The sequence below is a fragment of the Boleophthalmus pectinirostris genome, unplaced genomic scaffold (genome assembly GCF_026225935.1).
Source record: "Boleophthalmus pectinirostris isolate CB_2022bp ecotype Guang Dong unplaced genomic scaffold, ASM2622593v1 HiC_scaffold_3, whole genome shotgun sequence".
In the NCBI taxonomy this organism is placed as follows: Eukaryota; Metazoa; Chordata; class Actinopteri; order Gobiiformes; family Gobiidae; genus Boleophthalmus; species Boleophthalmus pectinirostris.
In genome coordinates, this window is record NW_026571299.1 from 10,720,235 (window position 1) to 10,741,278 (window position 21,044).

The 21,044-nt window shown below is 39.5% G+C and overlaps 1 protein-coding gene across 1 annotated transcript in view; it reads left to right on the plus strand.

Moving 5' to 3' along the window:
- Window positions 1–21,044, plus strand: part of chd6 (chromodomain helicase DNA binding protein 6) — a 230,408-nt gene that overhangs the window by 124,350 nt on the left and 85,014 nt on the right. The window contains 8 exon segments of the mRNA XM_055160839.1: window positions 6,610–6,731; window positions 8,624–8,867; window positions 10,268–10,444; window positions 13,196–13,339; window positions 14,894–14,992; window positions 16,423–16,579; window positions 18,420–18,630; window positions 20,672–20,867. Of these exon segments, the coding sequence (XP_055016814.1) occupies window positions 6,610–6,731; window positions 8,624–8,867; window positions 10,268–10,444; window positions 13,196–13,339; window positions 14,894–14,992; window positions 16,423–16,579; window positions 18,420–18,630; window positions 20,672–20,867 (1,350 nt within the window).

A 21,044-nucleotide genomic window follows, 5' to 3' on the forward strand; every position in this document is an offset into this window, starting at 1 on the left:
GATAGACAACAGAGAGAGTCTGAAATCTGCTGAAATCCTACAAGACACTGACATGATACAGACAAGACAGGCTCTTTCTGCAGGAGACATGCGTAGTAGAGCGTGGGCAGAGACATTGGTGATGCGCCGACGAAGATGCTCATTTGATTGTGTTTTGAACAGTTATTTTGCGCTTCACACACACACCCTCCTCATGGAAAACACACGAAGAAATGCACTTGATGTAGCTTTTAATTAAAGGCGATCGATCTGTTTGTTGAAGAAGGAAACAGAGCTGGTGCACGTGAGCTCGGCAACAGTGAGTCGATGGTGAAATTTCGGCGACGGCGGCGTGACGAACTGACTCGATGCAAAAAGACGACAAAAACTTTCAGAGGCGATAAAAGCAGATTGCCCGAACTTGAAAACGTTCTTGAAGACGTGCCGCTTATATTCAGGTGCGCTCAATAGTCTGGAAAATACGGTAGTGGTTTTACTGAATGAATTAACTTTGGAGCTCAGACCTCGGAAGAAGATATAACAATGAAGGATGTGGCTGATGCGCGATGAGAGAATGAGGAGAGTGAAGGGGACGATGAAAGGATGAGAGTGAAGAGGATGATGAGAGGATGAGGAGAGAGAGAGAGAGAGTGGGCAGACTGGTTGCTGATTGGACGAAGAGGAGCTGTATTTGGAGTGAAGTGATGAAGGCCGAGGAGCAGGTAAACTCCGGAGAAGCTCTTCCAGGCTGAATTTATGCCAGCTCCATTAAACAGATCCTTCAAAGTTTGTAAACAAATACATTTTGAATTCCAGAATAAACGCAACTCCAGGCAAAATGTCATTTCAATGCAGAAATGCGGATTAGCCTCCGAATATAGATAGATATTTATCATGATTGTGATAAATCCAGTGTTTGGGGGGGGAAAGAAAACCATTCAGCCATGTGCACAGACTGGTTAGAAAACAGGAATAATTGTGTTAGATCTTTATTTGTTTATTTAACTGGTGGTTATTATACACGACTTTTTAATTAAATTTATTATTTTTTAAAGGGCTCATATTGTACTATTTTCTGCTCTATGTTATAATACTGTTTCCTCATCACAAACAGACCTGGAGGTATGTTTTGTTTCATTCACACATTTTGTAACACACAAACCTGCAGATTTAGGCTGAGCTCTTCTCTCAAACAGCAAACACCACCTTGTGATGTCATGTGGTAATAGGGCTGGGTATCATTAAGAAGTTGCCGATATGATACATGCCTCGATACAGTGCGCTTTCGATTCGATATGATATATTTTTAAAACGATTTGATACGGTTCAATAAAAAATAATGTCTAAATCGTTGCTGTGATACTAAAAGTTTTTGTTAAACCACTTCTTGTGCAAAGTTAATATAAAACACAAACATTTTAATCATCAAAACTGTGAAAATGTGAAATGTGTCGCATAAACGAGTTGCCTTCATTTAAATAAAACAAGCAACAAAACTGTAGCAATGTAACAAAATAATTTAGTAAAATACACCAAAAAATACTCAAAATACTTATATATATATTGATACAGCAGCCCACGATATCAATACTTTATCATCACATTAAGTAATACGATATATAGAAATTTCGATATTTTTGCACACGCCCATGTGGTATTTCAGGAAGTGCTCCACTGTGTTTTTAAACTCCATACACCTTCACTAGAATCAGTTGGAGGGTTTCAGCCCTGGAATTTGCCAATCTCTACTGAACAAAAGCTAAAATGTAGGTCTTAACTTGAAAACTTGCAACTTCATGACATCACAAGGTGGAACAGAGCATTTTGAGCTTTGGAGATGTAGACAGAGTAATAATAAAAGGATGTGTGAATGAAACAAAACACAACTCAAAGTCTTTGAGGAGGTAGAGGCATTATGACATTGTTTAAGAGTCAAGAGTTTTGCATAATAAGGGCCTTTAAATAGATGTATTTTTGATTTAAATTGACAAGTCCAGTATCCTTTCTTATAATACACCTTTGGATTTTTTTGGTTGTTGTTTGTTTGGACTGTTGGATTGGATTTTTTCTTTTTTTTTCCCCATTAACATCTTCTTCTATTACCAATTTTAAAAGAACACTCTCCACTTCCTGCACACTTAAGTGGACCATTATAGACTTAGGCCGTGCTCATATGCTATGTTTTTATCAAACCGCACACACAAGAGCCATCATTACGGGTTTATTTTTAATCCTTAAAGCATTTCTCAGAACATCTTTCTCCTGTTCAGCTACTGTCCTTGAGACTCCCCGCTCTCTCCTAGGTTAGTATGGCTAATTAGCTTCAACAATAGCCCCATACTAACGCTGCGACCGCTGCGGTGGAAGGGAGGGGGTCTACATCGTGTTCTTCAAATGACATTTAGAGATTGTACAGACGATGGAAGGAGTTGTTGGGAAATAGTTTGAAAACTCACGAAGGTATTGTGAATTGAATTGACGTCAGATCTAAATACAGTAATATAAAATAAATGTTAAAGGTGCAATGTCCGCAATTTCCAGTGGAGGGTCTGCTACCTGCTTGTTTCCATGAAAATTTTATTGCTTTTGTCTAGAATGTTCCACAGTATAGGTTAAACCTCTGTCATGAGGGAGACAAGCACTACGCTACATTACAAGTCAGATCTGTGGAGAGTCGCCCCTATTCACAGAAGGAATTATTGTGTTTTTGAGCAATAGGCTACGTTCAGACTGCAGCCTGTGTTCCAAATCCGATTTTTTTCGCCCCTATGTGAACTGTATCTGATCTTTTAATGACAGTCTGAATGACACAGATCTGATTTTTTTTTTCAAATGCAACTCAGGCCACTAAATATGTGGTCCTAAAACCGTACATATTCCGATCTTTTAACATGTGACTTCACTGTGAACGGCCAGGTCACGTTCATCCCACCTACATGTCATCAACAAGCGACAAAACGTCACTATTTTGCACTGAAGTAGGCACACCTGTACACAAACGTTCTTCTCGTCATACGAAAATTGTGTATGAACTCCCTGTCAGTGAAGCAGTGAAGCACATAACAATTCCACCACTCTTGGCTGCGACTCCGCACCCAGATGTTCCTTTCTACAGACGTTGCTGCCGCTGCCCCACAAAACGCCACGGCCTAAAACCTCGTCCTTCTCCTTCTCAATCTCCTCCTTAAAACAAATAAGCTGTACATGTTCTGGCTCCGGTACAACAAACAGCAACTTTAAAATCTCCAGGTGCTCAATGTTCGCGTCCATGTTTAGGCGACGTCTGTAAACACTGAACACACTCGCTGCGTGTGACGTCGTCGTTGTGTCCTCCAATGCACATGCGAGACACTGTTGGGGCGTTTAAAGTTCACACTGGAGATCACATACAAGTCGCATTTAATTGGAAATGTGAACGAATCGGATTTCACAAAAAAATCCGAATTGAGCGTTAAGCCCTGCAGTCTGAACATAGCCATAGAAACAACCGTAAAGAATAAATGCTAGACGGATGTTTAATGTCGTATCATGGTACATTCCAGTGAAAGCAATAACATCTCCATGGAGACAAGCAGGTAGCTGACCCATTACTAGAAAAGTGACGCAGTGCACCTTTAAATGTAATGATTATTGCAAAAGAGGGTCATGGGAATGGATGGTTATGAGAGTTTTGTTTTGTTTTTTGAAGTTATACAATGTAATAATGACGAAATCTCAGATGGAGGACAGAGCTGCTATTTTTTAAAATAGATTGGTATTTTCATTAAAAGGCCCATATTGCACTGTTTTCTTTGTTATAATGTTGGTTCCTCATCAGAAAAAAAAAAAAAAAAAACATAGTTGGAGTGTTTTCTTTCAGTTAGTTTTACCGAACCCTGAACCCTGCATATTTAGGCTGAGTTCTTCCCTCTTATTGTAATACAGGAAGTGCTCCACTGTGTTTTTAGACTCCATAAACCTTCACTAGAATCATTTGGATTGTTTCAGTTCTGGACTATCCAATCTCTGCTAAACTAAATGTAAAAGGTAGCTGACATCGACGTGACATCACAAGGTGGAACAGAGCATTTTGAGTTTTGGAGATGTAGGCGGGGCCCAAGTGGAGGAGTTCAAGTATCTCGGGGTCTTGTTCATGAGTGAGGGGAGAATAGAACGTGAGATTCACAGGCGGATCGGTGCAGCGTCTGCAGCGATGTGGTCGCTGTTTTGGACCATCGTGGTGAAGAGGGAGCTGAGCTGAAAGGCAAAGCTCTTGATTTAGCGGTCAGTTCCTACCCTCACCTATGGTCATGAGCTCTGGGTAATGACTGAAAGGACAAGATCGCAGATACAAGCGGTCAAAATGAGTTTCCTCCGCAGAGTGGCTGGGCGCTTCCTTAGAAATAGGGTTAGGAGCTAAGTCGCACTGGAGGAGCTCGGAGTAGAGCCGTTGCTCCTCCACGTCGAGATGAGCCAGCTGAGGTGGCTTGGGCATCTGTTTGGACTCCTCCCTGGAGAGGTGTTCCGGGCATGTCCCACCGGGAGGAGGCCCCAGGGAAGACCCAGGACAGGCTGGAGGGACTATGGCTGCGTTCAGACTGCAGCCTGAAGTGACCCAAATCCGATTTTTTGGCTTCTATGTGACCTGTATCCGATCTTTTAATGACAGTCTGAATGGCACAGATCCGAATTTTTCAAATGTGACCCAGGCCACTTGGATATGTGGTCCTGAATCCGATACATATCCGATCTTTTGACATGCGACTTCAGTCTGAACGGCCAAAGCGCATCCATCCGACCTACACGTCATTAACAAGCGACAAACGTCACTATTCTGCGCTGAAGCAGGCGGAAACCAAAACTGTAAAATCTCCAGGTGCTCAATGCTCGCGACCATATTTGGACAACTTCCGTAAACACAGAGCACGCTCGCTGCGGTTGACGCATGGGGTTGACGTCATCGTGTCTCCAGTGCACATGCGGGACACTTTCAGGCCGTTTACCGTTCACACTGAAGTCACAGACAAGTCGCATTTAATTGGAAATGTGAACGACTTCGCAAAAACATCGGATTTCACAAAAAAATCTGAATTGAGCATTAAGCCCTGCAGTCTGAACGTAGCCTTAGTCTCTCTGGTCTGGGAATGGTTTGGGGTTCTAGAGCTGAAGGAAAGGTCCGGGTTGAAGGAAGTCTGGGAGTCCCTGCTTAGACTACTGCCCCCGTGAACCGGCCCGGAAAAAGCGGAAGAAAATGGATGGATGGATGGAGAAGTAGACAGCCTAATAATTTGACAAATTTTAATTTTTTTTTCAATTTTCTTTAGTCGTTAACAGGTGTATGTGTTTAGGGGCAAAATATTGGCCTCTAAATAAATTTAATTAATTTGGAATTTAAAAAAGTAAATAATTGTGAAATAGCTAATTTAATTTCACATTATTACAAAAGTTTGACATTGTGAGATCCTCGTTTTGTCCTTCGTGTATTTTTGAGGCTCTGTTTTAGAGTGCACAAATAGTAGAATAATTAATGCTGGCAGACAAATACTGAGAATGAACAAATCAATAAATAAATAAATTTGACCATTTGAAAAGGCCAAACTCACCCTTAAAAATGTCCTAGAAATATATTGATCTACAGGTACCTTGAGAAGTTCAGCTAAGCTATTTCAGAATGTTTACTTTTTTCATTCACAGCAACAAAAATTGTCCGTAGAATACTGATTTTGACTAGGGTGAAATAGACTTAGGTTAAAATGAATGAAAATTGTCTTACGTCTAACTTATATGTTTTATTTGTTGTAATATATTTATTTTTTTATTTTCAACATTAGTGGATATATTGTATATTTGTCCTAGTACAAGTTTCTTTATCAATTTATCAGTTTTGATTTTGCTGTGGGAAAAAAAGGACATTTAAAAATGGGGTATTTAGCAAAAATTGACTTTTTGGAACTTTCTATCATGTTTCCATCATCAAAAATATGTTAGAGGTTATAGATGTCATCCGTGCATATTTGAGTAATTTAGAGATCTCTTCCAAGCCTTATTCAAACCCTCCGCCCACACACCTCCTTCATGCTCCTTCACAACAATATACAAAAGCACGATACAAAACTGTACACTACAACTTCACAAACCTGATGCGATGTGCAGTAATTGTAGTGATTGTGTTGTGATGGAGCTCTGAAGAGGGAGTGACTTAGCGCAGAGAGCAAAGGGAGGTGGAACTCTGAGTAAAAGAAAAGTTATAATGTGCTGTCATTTTTTTTTTTTTTTTATGCACAGCGATAATGTTAAATTTTTTATGTATTCATAAGGTGGAGGCTTTAACATAAGCCCTTTTGGGGGGTTTTTGCCTCTTCCGGCACCTACTTTTTTTCTAGTGTGTTTTTTTATTTTTTATTATGTTATATGTCCAAAATACATGAATAAATAAATAAACATGTAAATACATTTCAAAACAATAAAAGGTAACATGGAGATCTAAACATGTTACGTCTTTGCATTAATACCTCCATAGAAATAAAAAAAAAAACTCCCTCTTTAAGCAGTTAACAGATATGATATTGTGAGTAAAAGGTCAGTTTAAAACACGTCAAATAGACCTGTATCCAGATGTAAAAAGTATTTTGTTTGTGTGTTCTTTTTCAGGAGCGCCCCCCTCCAGACAAGTGGCAGAAGTTGGAACGGTCCAGAGATTACCGTAATGGGAACCAGCTTCGGGAGTATCAACTCGAGGGCATGAACTGGCTCCTCTTCAACTGGTACAACAGGTCAGTGCTGTTTCCTCTGGTCTATGAGGGCCCTCAAGGACTAACAACTACTGAAACAGCTTTAAACTTGTTTATAGCAAATGTCTAGTATTCACATGCATACATTCTCGGGCATGTGCGCAGCTTTAGAACAGCTTTGTTAGACAGAAAAGAATTTGATCTATGTTATAATGTTGTTTCCTCACCACAAACAGACCTGGAGTTGTGTTTTGTTTCATTCACACATGTTGAACACACAAACCCTGAGTTTTTCTCTCAACAGAAAACACTCTGCTCCACCTTGTGATGTCTTTTGGTAATACAGGAAGCGCTTCACTGTGTTTTTAAACTGCACACACCTTCACTAGAATCATTTGGATAATATCAGCCCTGGAATTGGTGATCTCTCCTGAACTAAAGGCAGCTGATAACTAGGGCTGTAACAATATCCAAATCTCTCTGTACGATATTTTCACGATATGCCTCTCACGGTACGATATTTATTTTGTAGAGCACAGGTGTCAAACATGCGGCCCGGGGGCCAGATCCGGCCCTCCAAGACCTTTAATCTGGCCCTCGGCTGATTTTCTACTAAAATATTTAAATTATATTTTCTGTTAAAATATTGGTAATTTTCTGTGGTGTTTATCACAGCAGTGTCTCCAGAGCCTCTGTGCGTGGCCCCTCCCACCAGAGCAGCACAAATGAAGACTTGTCTCTTTCCAAACGCTCTTAAAGGACGATCGTTTTGACTGTTGACCGTGACACCCTCATCAGAAAAATGTCACAAATGAGAAAAGTGGAGCCGAGTGCAGGACTTTACAAGAAAAATTGACTTATTCCTATTTACATACAAGTTCATGTTAAAATACTGTGTTGAAATAGCATTTTTCTTAAAGTTTCAGGTTGTTCATAATATTATAATATTTTGTAAAAGAAAAAGTTCATCAATTAAAAAAGATTTTTGTAATAGATTTGCATTTGTCTGCACATATATTTGAACTTTATTGCTATTTTTGGGGTTTATATGCCATGAGTTTTCTGATCCGGCCCTTTTGGGATCAAAGTAGGTTGGATACGGCCCCTGGACCAAAATGAGTTTGACACCCCTGTTGTAGAGGCTCACAAAACTGTGAATGTACTACCTTTTAAGATTAAGATTTAAGATTTAAAAGTCTTTCATAACAATTATTTCATCTTGTAAATTGGACTGAAACAGAAGGAACTATGCAATAATTCTGCTCAAAATAATTGCTTTGTTTCTTTTAGCTATATGATATTACTGAGAGAGACTTTTAACGATACGATATCACAATCCAATCCACTTTATTTCTATGGCACATTTCACAAACAGTTTCCAAAGTGCTACACAAATACAAAATAATAACAATAATAAAATGATAAAATAAACACTCAAATTTTATCGTACTAGTCTTAAAATAATAAAATTCAGTAAAATCAAATAAGAACAAAATCATAGAGTAGCAATAAATAAATAAAACCAATAAAAATACATTAAAAATAAATAAAAGGCACAGAGGACCACACAACTCACGCTGTGTTAAAAGCCAGATGAATAAAAGTGGGTGTAAAGATATTTTGATTATTGTTACATCCCTACTGATAACCACAAAAAGTACCGCTTCATGACATCACAAGGTGGAACAGAGCATTTTGAGCTTTCGAGATGCAGACAAACTAATAATAAGGGCTACTCAAACATGTGTGAATGAAACAAAACACAACTCCAGGTCTGTTTTTGAGGAGGTAACTACATTTTAACTTATCTGAAACCTCACGAGAATCATTTTTACATAATATAGGACCATTAAATTTCCCTTAAAAAGAAAATAAAAATGTTTAAATGTATCTGGATTCACCTTTGGATTCAGTATTTATGTTTTTGTTCACAGGAAAAACTGTATCCTGGCCGACGAGATGGGTTTGGGCAAGACCATTCAGTCCATCACCTTCTTGTATGAGATGTTCAGTCTGGGCATCAGGGGGCCGTTCCTCATCATCGCGCCGCTCTCCACCATCACCAACTGGGAGAGGGAGTTCAGGACCTGGACCAACATGAACGTCATCGTCTACCACGGCTCCCAGATCAGCCGCCAGATGATCCTACAGTACGAGATGTTCTACAGAGACACACAGGTGAGGAGCCGACGTCAGCAACTTTAAAGGTCCTGTATTTATTATGAAAAATGTACTCTTGTGAGCTTTAAAGGTAAAACATATCAATTTAGTGTTTATTCATGTTTCTGTTGCTCAAAAATAACATAATTGCTTAATTAAAATCAACACAGCATGCAGCACCTGTCCATGTTTAACTCTTAAAGGTGATATATTACAAAAATGCTCCAATTATGATCATTAAACATGTAGTTAAGCTGTGTTTAAGTTACGTAACTAGAACTGTCCCTGCTGTTGTTTATTCACTGGACCTATTCTGATGAGTTTAAATAGCCTTCATTACCTGACATTGATCTGCTAACAGTCATGTGGCTAAAATTAGCTTCTCCGCTTTGTTACCAGAAGAAGATGCAGACACTAAACCAAGGCTGCAATGAAGGGCATTTGTCTATTAATGTTATTTTCTGATTAAGTATTCTTTTTTTATCATAATGTATTTTTAGCAGCATTTAGAAAGCATCATATGTATTTGAATATGATTTGGGAGAGTAAAATAAAGAATCTGTGAGAATGTCCCAATTCAACTGATTTTCATTCAATACAATATTTGCTCTTTGTTGCTTTGGTGCATCTTGTTTACAGATTGTTAAATTGACCTCAAAGGTGAAATTTATTTTATGTTGTAACATTTTTAAAGCGGGGGTATAGTACAAAATGATGCAATTTTATACATAAATATAATTTTTTTTCCAGTGGTTTCTCTGGGTAACAGTTATAAAGAAAATATTTAAAGCAACATTATGTAACTTTCTGGAGGTGATTACCTGGGTGATTTCACTGAAATAGAAGGTTAAGGAGGTTAAAAATATTGAAATATTGCTATATCATATCGTTTAATGTGATTATACAGAATGGATATCATGGGCTGTTGTTTTGATACATCGTCAAGAGTGTTTTTTTGCATATTTTACAAAATTATTTTTGATACAGTGTTACAGTTTTGTTGCTTGTCGAGTGGAAGGAAACTTATTTATGCAAAACATTCAACATTTTCACTGTTTTGATGATTAAAATAGGTTTGTTTCATATTAACTTTGCACAAGAAGTGGTTTAACAAAGACTTTTAGTATCACAACTATGATCTAGCCATTATTTTTTTACTGAATCATATCAAATCGAAAGTGCATAGTATCAAGATATGTATCATATTGGCAACTTCTTAATGATAACCAACCCTAGTTAAAACTTTACTTGGGAACATTCTCCATGGAGATTGATATGCCATACTGTTGAGGATTACAAATAAACAAAAATAAATAAATTAAAACAACAGTTACATTCTGGGACTTAAGCATGAAAACTAGTTTGAACAATGTGCTAAAATGACATTTATGTGAAACCCGCTTGTCTCTCGTCTTCAGGGTAACACGATCCCCGGCGGTCTGAAGTTCCACGGGCTCATCACCACCTTTGAGATGATCATGGCCGACTGTCCAGAGCTGAAGAAACTCAACTGGAGATGTGTGGTCATCGACGAAGCGCACAGACTCAAGAACAGGAACTGCAAACTCCTGGAGGGGCTCAAACTCATGAACCTGGTCAGTACTTCCTACAGTACCTCCTCTGGGACCCTCAACAGAGAATATCGTGTTATTGGGTAAAAGAAACCACCGCTTTTGTCCAGTCCAGGCACAGAAATGAGGCTCACAAAAGGATACGTGTAAATTAACTATGAATTATGCATAATGTATATAACAAAAATATACTAGTGCATCACAAATAATTAGAATATCATGAAAAAGTTCAATATTTTTGGTTTATTTGTTTGTTTTCAAGGCTCAGTAAACCGTTGCTGGTGTTTTGAGCTAATTAGCTTAGGGTGTGACTCCGTGACTTTCCCAAATTCAGCTTTTTCACGCTATTCTAATTTTGCGAGCCACAGAATTTTTAAATTTTTTTATTATTTGTAAGCCATCATTAAAAGTGAAAATATTTTCCCTCTATGTGTCATGAGTCTATATAAATATGGTTTTGACTTTCTGAAATGAGTGATAAGCAATACAGAACTTTTTCATGATCTTGAATTATTTTTGATGGACTTGTATATACATAATATTTACTTCAAAGTGCATTGTGTAACTTCTCTAGTGGAGGGTCCGGCAAATGCTTTATTCCATGGAGATGTTATTGCTTTGTCTGGAAAGTTTCACAGTTTAGTTTTCATAGAGACCAAACCAGACCATGTTATAGGTCAGATCTATGGAGATGCAACCCCGCTCACAGTCAGAATTCCAGTTTTTTAGGTATTTTTAGCTATAAAATCACCTGTAATTGAATAAATGTAAGGTAGAGCTGTTTAATGTCATACTCTGGAACATTCTAGGCAGAGTAATGACAAATAGAAACAAGCAGGTGAGAGACACTAACAGAAAATGTACATAGTGCACCTATAAACACAGGCTGATGCAATTGAAATGCATATCCTGTGAGTTTTTCAATTTAAAAAAAAATTGAAATCAGAGAATCGTAGTTAGTAAAATATTGATATATTAGTATCAATATCATCAACACATTTGACATTTTCACCGTTTTTATGATTTAAATGGGTGTGTTTCATATTAAATTTGCATAAGAAGTGGTTTAACAAACACTTTTAGCATTACAGCCATGATTTAACCATTATTTTTTATTGAACTTTATCGAATTGATTTGAAATATATTGTATTGAATTGAAAGTGCACTGTATCAAAATATGTATCGTATCGTGGCCTATGTATCGAGATATGTATCGTATCGTGGCCTATGTATCGAAATGTGTATCGTATCGTGGCCTATGTATCGAGATATGTATAGTCTCGTGGCCTATGTATCATATTGTGGCCTATGTATCGAGATACGTATTGCATTGTGGCCTATGTATCGAGATATGTATAGTCTCATGGCCTATGTATCGAGATATGTATCGTATCGTGGCCTATGTATCAAGATATGTATCGCACCGTGGCCTATGTATCGAAATGTGTATCGTATCGTGGCCTATGTATCGAGATATGTATAGTCTCATGGCCTATGTATCAGGATATGTATCGTATCGTGGCCTATGTATCGAGATATGTATTGCATTGTGGCCTATGTATCGAGATATGTATCGCACCGTGGCCTATGTATCGAGATATGTATTGCATTGTGGCCTATTGTATCAAGATATGTATCGCACCGTGGCCTATGTATCGAGATATGTATTGCATTGTGGCCTGTGTATCAAGATATGTATCGCACCGTGGCCTATGTATCGAGATATGTATTGCATTGTGGCCTATGTTATCAAGATATGTATCGCACCGTGGCCTATGTATCGAGATATGTATAGTCTCATGGCCTATGTATCAGGATATGTATCGTATCGTGGCCTATGTATCGAGATATGTATTGCATTGTGGCCTATGTATCGAGATATGTATCGCACCGTGGCCTATGTATCGAGATATGTATTGCATTGTGGCCTATTTATCAAGATATGTATCGCACCGTGGCCTATGTATCGAGATATGTATAGTCTCGTGGCCTATGTATCGAGATATGTATCGTATCGTGGCCTATGTATCGAGATATGTATTGTCTCATGGCCTATGTATCGAGATATGTATTGCATTGTGGCCTATGTATCGAGATATGTATCGTACCGTGGCCTATGTATCGAGATATGTATAGTCTCGTGGCCTATGTATCAAGATATGTATCGTATCGTGGCCTATGTATCGAGATATGTATAGTCTCGTGGCCTATGTATCGAGATATGTATCGTATCGTGGCCTATGTATCGAGATATGTATTGTCTCATGGCCTATGTATCGAGATATGTATTGCATTGTGGCCTATTTATCAAGATATGTATCGCACCGTGGCCTATGTATCGAGATATGTATAGTCTCGTGGCCTATGTATCGAGATATGTATCGTATCGTGGCCTATGTATCGAGATATGTATTGCATTGTGGCCTATGTATCGAGATATGTATCGCACCGTGGCCTATGTATCGAGATATGTATAGTCTCGTGGCCTATGTATCGAGATATGTATCGCACCGCGGCCTATGTATCGAGATATGTATAGTCTCGTGGCCTATGTATCGAGATATGTATCGCACCGCGGCCTATGTATCGAGATATGTATAGTCTCGTGGCCTATGTATCATATCATGGCCTATGTATTGAGATTTGTATCATATCGGCCCTAATCGTAGTCTTATCCATCAGTTGGCCTTTCAGGAGTTGTAGAGCTTGTCCTGTTTGTGCTTTTCACATCAGCATTGTGTCCGGTCCTTGCTCAAAATGTGCTGTATTTTCAGGAGCACAAAGTTCTGCTGACCGGGACGCCTCTGCAGAACTCTGTGGAGGAGCTCTTCTCTCTGCTGAACTTCTTGGAGCCGCTGCAGTTTCCCTCTGAAAGCGCCTTCTTAGAGGAGTTTGGGGACCTCAAGACCGAAGAACAGGTCAGTGCATCAGTTACATTTTAATCTATGACCTCCTACTGTCCCTACGCCTGTGTGAAGGGGTCATTTAGTGCTTTGCTTTCAGCACCGCCCTCTGGCAGTAATACAGGAATCACAGAACTATACAGTTACATTTATAGATGAACTATCGGGAAGATTTTTGCACGTTTAGGGAATCAGTTGTCACCGTTAAAGACAGATATTTAGTTTTGGCTGTCCCACTGCGTAAAACATCCACATAAAGCTTTGAAAACCTAAGTTCAAAGATATTATTGCACAAAACGTGACTACACTTCTCTCTTGTAGGGTTGTGATAAAAAGAACGGTAATGGCTGAGTTTGTAGTAAATTTAAATGACATTTGGTGAAAATAATTAAAGTCATGCAGCAAAATATAGGCGATCAGTTGCTCTGGAATCTGTATCAGTGTCGGCCATGGGAAAAAAAAGTTTTTAGTTCCATTTCTGCTTTTCTCTTTCCACTGTATGGTGCATTGAATACAAATCAAAACAAGTTCTGTATGTTTTAAAGGGACACTGTTACTATTTGGTGCAGGGTCAACCACCTGAATTTACAAGACTTTAGGTTATATATCTAATATCTAGAATTAGGCTATGTTCAGACTGCAGGACTTAATGCTCATTTTGGATTTTTCGGTGAAATACGATTATTTTTTATGAGGTTGATCACATTTCCAATTAAACGCGGCTTGTGTGTGATCTCCAGTGTGAACTTTAAATGCCCCGAAAGTGTCCCTCACTTACAGAAGTCGCCTAAACTCTGGGCTTGTCTCCCAAAATACGATCCAGTTCTTCGTAAAATGGACAGGTTACACGTCCACGGCCGCTTTGTTTGTTTGAGTCTTTAGCCTCCTTGTATTTGACTCGCAGGCTTTTTATTTTTTGTTGACATTAGAGCCAGGACCGCCTGTAGCCGCGCTCTGCCATTTCTTTGGCAATCATTTAAAAAATAAAAACACCTGGTTCCAACAAGACCCCTCCAATTTGGCCTGAATACATCAATCCCTTCAAATATTAATAAACTCGCTAACCTCTCTTTCCCTCCTTTCACTAGGGCCTGACGTGTAGGTGGAATGAAAAGATGACCTGACCGTTCAGACTGAAGTCATATCTCAAAAAATCGGATATGTATCAGTTTTAGGAGCACATATCCAAGTGGCCTGGGTCGCATTTGAAAACATCAGATCTGTGTCATTCAGACTGTCATTAAAAGATCAGATCAAATTGGATTTGGGTGACTTCGGTCTGCAGTCTGAACGTAGCCTTAGATATTATAAAGATATTGTAATATTGAAGAGAATATTTTTAGTTTTTTAGCTCCTCCTTAAATATTGAAACCTGTTATTAGACATCTTAGTCATTTCTGCACAGTATTTGGCTGCTAAAAGTCATGGTGAAGCATCAGTGAAAGAAGAAATTATGGTAGAACGTATAATTTAGCATTCCACACGCACACATGGTCATTAAACATTGATAAGTTGTGTATACAGCCCGTGACCTTTTCCCTCTGAACCCTGCCCTCTGTGCTGCTGCAGGTAAAGAAACTCCAGGCCATTCTGAAGCCCATGATGCTGAGGAGGCTGAAGGACGACGTGGAGAAGAACCTGGCGCCCAAAGAGGAGACCATTATCGAGGTACGGCTCAGACTGAGGATGAATTCATAATTATGTGTACTATGTTACTTCTCTGATCAAAGTTGTTCAAAGTGTGATCAAATACTGTGATTTATTTGTAGTCCTTTGATTTCAGGTAAAGTAAATATATTCTGAATAGTGAAAAAGGTTCTGTTGCTGTAGACCACATGTATTACGCATCAAAGTCTGGGAAAATAAGTTCTAGTATCTAAAGTTCTACATTATGATTTGGGTTTTTTTCTCTTTTCAAACTCGTTTGGTTACTTTTAAGGAACAGTATGTAGCATGTATTTTTCCTCTTGTTTTTTGTAATTAAGAATAAATCAGCATTTACTACTATTATCTGTGAACACTGTATCAGAACCTCATATCTGTGGGACAAAGACTGGTCAAGTTTATGAAATTTTAAATCCGAATCTTACATACAAATCTTACATTAAATCCTGGAAAAGTCATGGAAATTTGTACATTCAATAAATTTTAGTATCTCTTTCACGCAACTACAGTGTTCTGTTAAGTTATCATTAGGCTATTGTGAATATTTCCGAATGTATACACTTTTTGTTTAAAAGAGACGACAATAAATGCACTGACACTGACATTTTGAATATTAAAAATCTATAATACCATGTGGCAGACATGTCAAACTCAGGGCCGGGGGCCAAATTTGGCTGGCGATATAATTATATTTGGCCCGCGAGATCATATCAAATATGTATTAGAGCTGCCTGCCGGCTACAGATAGGCTATACGGACATTATTTTTGTTATTATTTAATATTATGCTTGTTCTGGATTCAATGTTTAAGCAAAACTATTATTAAACATTTATTTTAATAAGAAAAGTTTTAACATTACATATCTTGAAAGAAGAGAAAACATGCTGTTGCTGCATGTTGTTGAAAATTTTCAATAAATATTAAGTTTGGCCCACGACTTAGTCCCAGTTTTTAATTTTGGCCAACTGTGAATTTGAGTTTGACACTCCTGCCATAAGGTGAGTGGAAACAGTGAACATTTCATATTTAGCCCTAAAATTATGCTCAATTCTATACATGTAGGGTGCCGTAAAGTCATGGATAAGTTTAGAAATTTTGACAGTGAAAAAGAGTGGGAACCCTGTAGATTTCTTGTAAAGGTCCTACATTTTACTCTTGCAAACTTTAAGCCGTGTTAGCATCTTATTACCTCCTCAGAAACAGACCTGGAGTTGTGTTTTGTTTCATTCTCACGTTTGAATAACTTTGTATTATTAGCCATTATGACATCACAAGGAGGGTTTGTGTGTTAAATGTGTGAATGAAACAAAACACAACTCCAGGTCTGTTTGTCACGAGGAAACAACATTATAACACGAATCAAAACATAGTATAAAATGTGCCCTTTAACCTTTGTATTTCCTGTGTCTCGTTGTTGTTGATGTTTTCGCAGGTGGAGTTGACCAACATCCAGAAGAAGTATTACCGAGCCATTCTAGAGAAGAACTTTTCATTTCTGTCCAAAGGAGCCAACCAGCACAACATGCCCAACCTCATCAACACCATGATGGAGCTGCGCAAGTGCTGCAACCACCCGTATCTCATCACAGGTCTGAGCTCGCAGCACAGACACCACACACACTCACTCACCACAGCACAGACACACTCACACACACTCACACACACTCACACACTCACCACAGCACAGACACACTCACACACTCTCACTCACCGCGCTCACAGCTGAAAAATATAAAGTTGTTTTTGGGCCAAATGGAGTTTTCAGTCCCATTCTGCTCTCCAGACCCTGCTGCATCCAAGTCATTTTAAAGGCATAGGCTACTACTAGTGCTACTACTACTGCTACTACTACTACTACTGTTACTGCTGCTACTGCTATTGCTATTAATGCTGCTACTACTGCTACCACTACTGCTACTGCTGTTACTACTACTGCTACTGCTACTTCTAGTGCTTCTACTACTGGTGCTACTACTACTACTTCTGCTACTATTGCTGCTACTACTGCTGGTACTACTCTTGCTGCTGCAACTACTACTGCTACTGCTACTTCTACTACTACTACTACTGCTACTACTGCTACTGCTGCTACTGCTACTACTACTACTACTGCTACTACTGCTACTGCTGCTACTGCTACTACTACTACTACTACTACTACTGCTACTACTACTGCTACTGCTGCTACTATTACTGCTTCTGCTACTGCTACTACTACTACTACTGCTACTACTGCTACTGCTGCTACTGCTACTACTACTACTACTACTACTACTGCTACCTCTACTGCTACTGCTGCTACTATTACTGCTTCTGCTGCTGCTACTACTACTACTACTACTACTACTACTACTACTACTACTACTACTACTGCTACTACTACTGCTACTGCTGCTACTATTACTGCTTCTGCTGCTCCTACTACTACTACTACTACTGCTACTACTACTACTACTACTACTACTACTGCTACTACTACTACTACTACTACTACTACTACTACTACTACTACTACTACTACTACTGCTGCTGCTTTAGCTTCTGCTACTGCTACTACTGCTACTACTGCTACTACTGCTACTACTACTACTAGTACTGCTAGTACTACTATTGCTGCTACTGCTACCTCTAGTGCTTTTACCACTACTACTGGTGGTACTACTACTCCTGCTACTGCTGCTACTATTACTGTTTCTGCTGCTACTACTACTACTACTACTACTACTACTACTACTACTACTACTACTACTTCTACTACTACTACTACTTCTACTACTACTACTACTGCTACTACTACTACTACTGCTACTACTTAGGGAAGGGGCATACTCAAAAGCTAAACTGAAACTTATTAAACACATTAAATGTTTTCAAAAAATTAAAAAATAACTTCCGTATCTTAATTTGTGTTGGCAATTAATACCATAGTATAATACTTTCAAGAATATTTTTGTTCAGGCGAGATAATTGCCAATACTTTCCGGGTGGAGGGTCTGTCACCATGGAGATTTTGTTGCTTTGCCTGGAATTTTTCACAGTATGAGATTAAACTTATCTATTTCCATGGATGCAAGCGTCAAAGCAGTTTACAGATTAGGTTTGTGGAGAGGTGGGCCGATTACAGTAGAATATAGATTTTTCAAGGTATTTTTCTTTATTATGAAATAATAAGAAAGTTTAATGCTATACTGTGATACATTTCAGTAAAAGCAATCTCCCCAGCATATCTCCATGGACTCTTACCAGAAAAGTTACATGGTGCATCTTTAATACTGCTCATAGTTGGGACTTTTGTTGAGTCTGGCACACAGAGATCAGTCTGGACTAGCTGGCAAACTTCACATATGTTGTCATTTGGTTATAATTTGCCAAAACAATTTCTTGATTCACCAGCATCACTAGATACATTTGTGCTTTCCACCCCCACAGGAGCCGAGGAGAAGATCTTGGAGAGCTTCCGTAAGAGCCACAGTCCTGACGCTCCGGACTTCCAGCTCCAGGCCATGATCCAGGCGGCAGGGAAACTGGTCCTGATCGACAAGCTGCTGCCCAAGCTGCTGTCAGGAGGCCACAAGGTCCTGGTCTTCAGCCAGATGGTGCGCTGCCTGGACATCCTGGAGGACTACCTCATACAGAGACGGTACAGCTACACAGCACTGTGAACGCACCGTGGAGAGGGGCCTGCATGAGGAAATAGACTGTGGATAGCTGTTGTAGTCTGTAGTAGATCTGTCACAATTATTACTATATCACCGTATGGTAGAGTCCTGCATGGGTCCATTTTTCGAGACCCGCACCTGTGCAGGACAACATCACAACCACACGTTAATCTGTAATTATATCAAAGTTAAATCTGCACCTGCCCAGACCTGTTAGCATTCCACCTGTTACCTGCCCGTGCCCGTGATAAATCGGGATCAGCTTATTAGTCTGACAGTCTAATAGTCCAGAACTAAACCAGGACTAAACCAGGACTGAACCTACGCCGTGTCATTAGCGGATTATAAATATATACACGCTGCAACACAGACGATCGCCTGGACTACACCAGGACTGGACCAGGACTGGACCAGGACTGGACCAGGACTAAACCAGGACTAAACCAGGACTGAACCAGGTCTAAACCAGGTCTAAACCAGGTCTAAACCAGGAATAAATCAGTGTCATATTCATAAATATATACACACCACAGCTGCCGAGCCAATCACCAGGATTGGACCAGGTCTAAACCAGGTCTAAACCAGGTCTAAACCAGGACTAAACCAGGACTAAACCAGGACTGAAGCAGGACTCAACCAGGACTGAACCAGGTCTAAACCAGGACTAAACCAGGTCTAAACCAGGAATAAATCAGTGTCATATTCATAAATATATACACACCACAGCTGCCGAGCCAATCACCAGGATTGGACCAGGTCTAAACCAGGTCTAAACCAGGACTAAACCAGGACTAGGACTAAACCAGGACTAAACCAGGACTAAAGCAGAACTCAACCAGGACTCAACCAGGACAAAACCAGGACTAAACCAGGACTGAAGCCGGACTCAACCAGGACTAAATCTGGTCTAACCCAGGACTGAACCTACGCCGTGTCATTAGAGGATTATAAATATATACACTCCGCAACCGCAGAGCCAATTGCCTGGACTACACCAGGACTGAACCAGGTCTAAACCAGGTCTAAACCAGGACTGAACCAGGACTCAACCAGGTCTAAAGCAGGACTAAACCAGGTTTAAACCAGGACTAAACCCGAGCTGATCTCCTCTGATTACACTAAAGTCTCTCTCAGCCTGGTCTGACATCATTCCGGGAAAAAAAAAAAAAAAAAAGGGGAAATGGCACTTGTTTCCAGGGCAACAGACGTCCTGGACTTGCGTCAAGTATTGTTCTCCCTTTTGTCCTTCATTTGATTCACCTGACCCGCCTGTGTGTAATCACTACCCGCCCGTAGAACTCCAGAACATTAAAACCTGCCCATTTCAGCAGCTATTTGCTACCGAACCCGGTGCAGGACTCTGGCGTATGGTTCAGTACATGATACATGCACTGATGTGGTCTCTGTTGGACTGTTGTGGTGAAGAAGGTGCTGAGTCCAATGGCTAAATTCTCAATTTAATCTCTCATGGACACAAATGTAAGCAGACCTTCCACCAGAAAAGTTACATACTGCACCTTTAATGACCAAAAGGAGACGATCACGGATAGAAACGGTCAAAATGAGTTTCCTCCACAGAGTTGAGAAAGAGTGAAGAGTCTCTAGTACTTTTCATAATCTAAACACGTGGGGAAGATCATGTTTCTCATGTGTGCAATCTTATGGCAATTTGATCTTTTGAGATCTTGTGGCATGCGATCTTGTGACTTCTGTTAATCATTCAAGGTCCATTTACAGCGTCCATGTTATGCTATTTTCTGATCTATGTTATAATGTTGGTTCCCCATCGAAAACAAACCTGGAGTTGGGGTTTGTTTCATTCACACATGTTTAATGCACAAATCCTGCAGCTCTAAGTATGTTTTTGAGGAGGTAACAACATTATAACATGACTTAAAACTTACATGAGTCAATTCTGTGTCATATAAGACCTTTTAAAGCAGACAAAAGATAGACAACAATCAATTTCAGTCGCTTTATAACTGTGATCATTGACTTTACTGTTCCCTTATGTCTCTGCAGTTACACATACGAGCGCATCGACGGCCGTGTGAGGGGGAACCTGCGTCAGGCCGCCATAGACCGGTTCTGTAAACCCGACTCAGACCGGTTCGTGTTCCTGTTGTGCACCAGAGCTGGAGGTCTGGGGATAAACCTGACGGCCGCAGACACCTGCATCATCTTTGACTCTGACTGGAACCCACAGAACGACCTGCAGGTACAACTCCTCCCATCTTACTCACAGGTGTTTTAACTGTGACGGGTTAAATCTATGTTCAGTCTTATTTATATATTACATTTTATGCTCGTTCTTTCACCTTTTATATTAAAATCATTAAAAAAATAATAATAAAAATAAAAAGTGATGTGTGTAAAATCCCTCAGTCGTACAGGT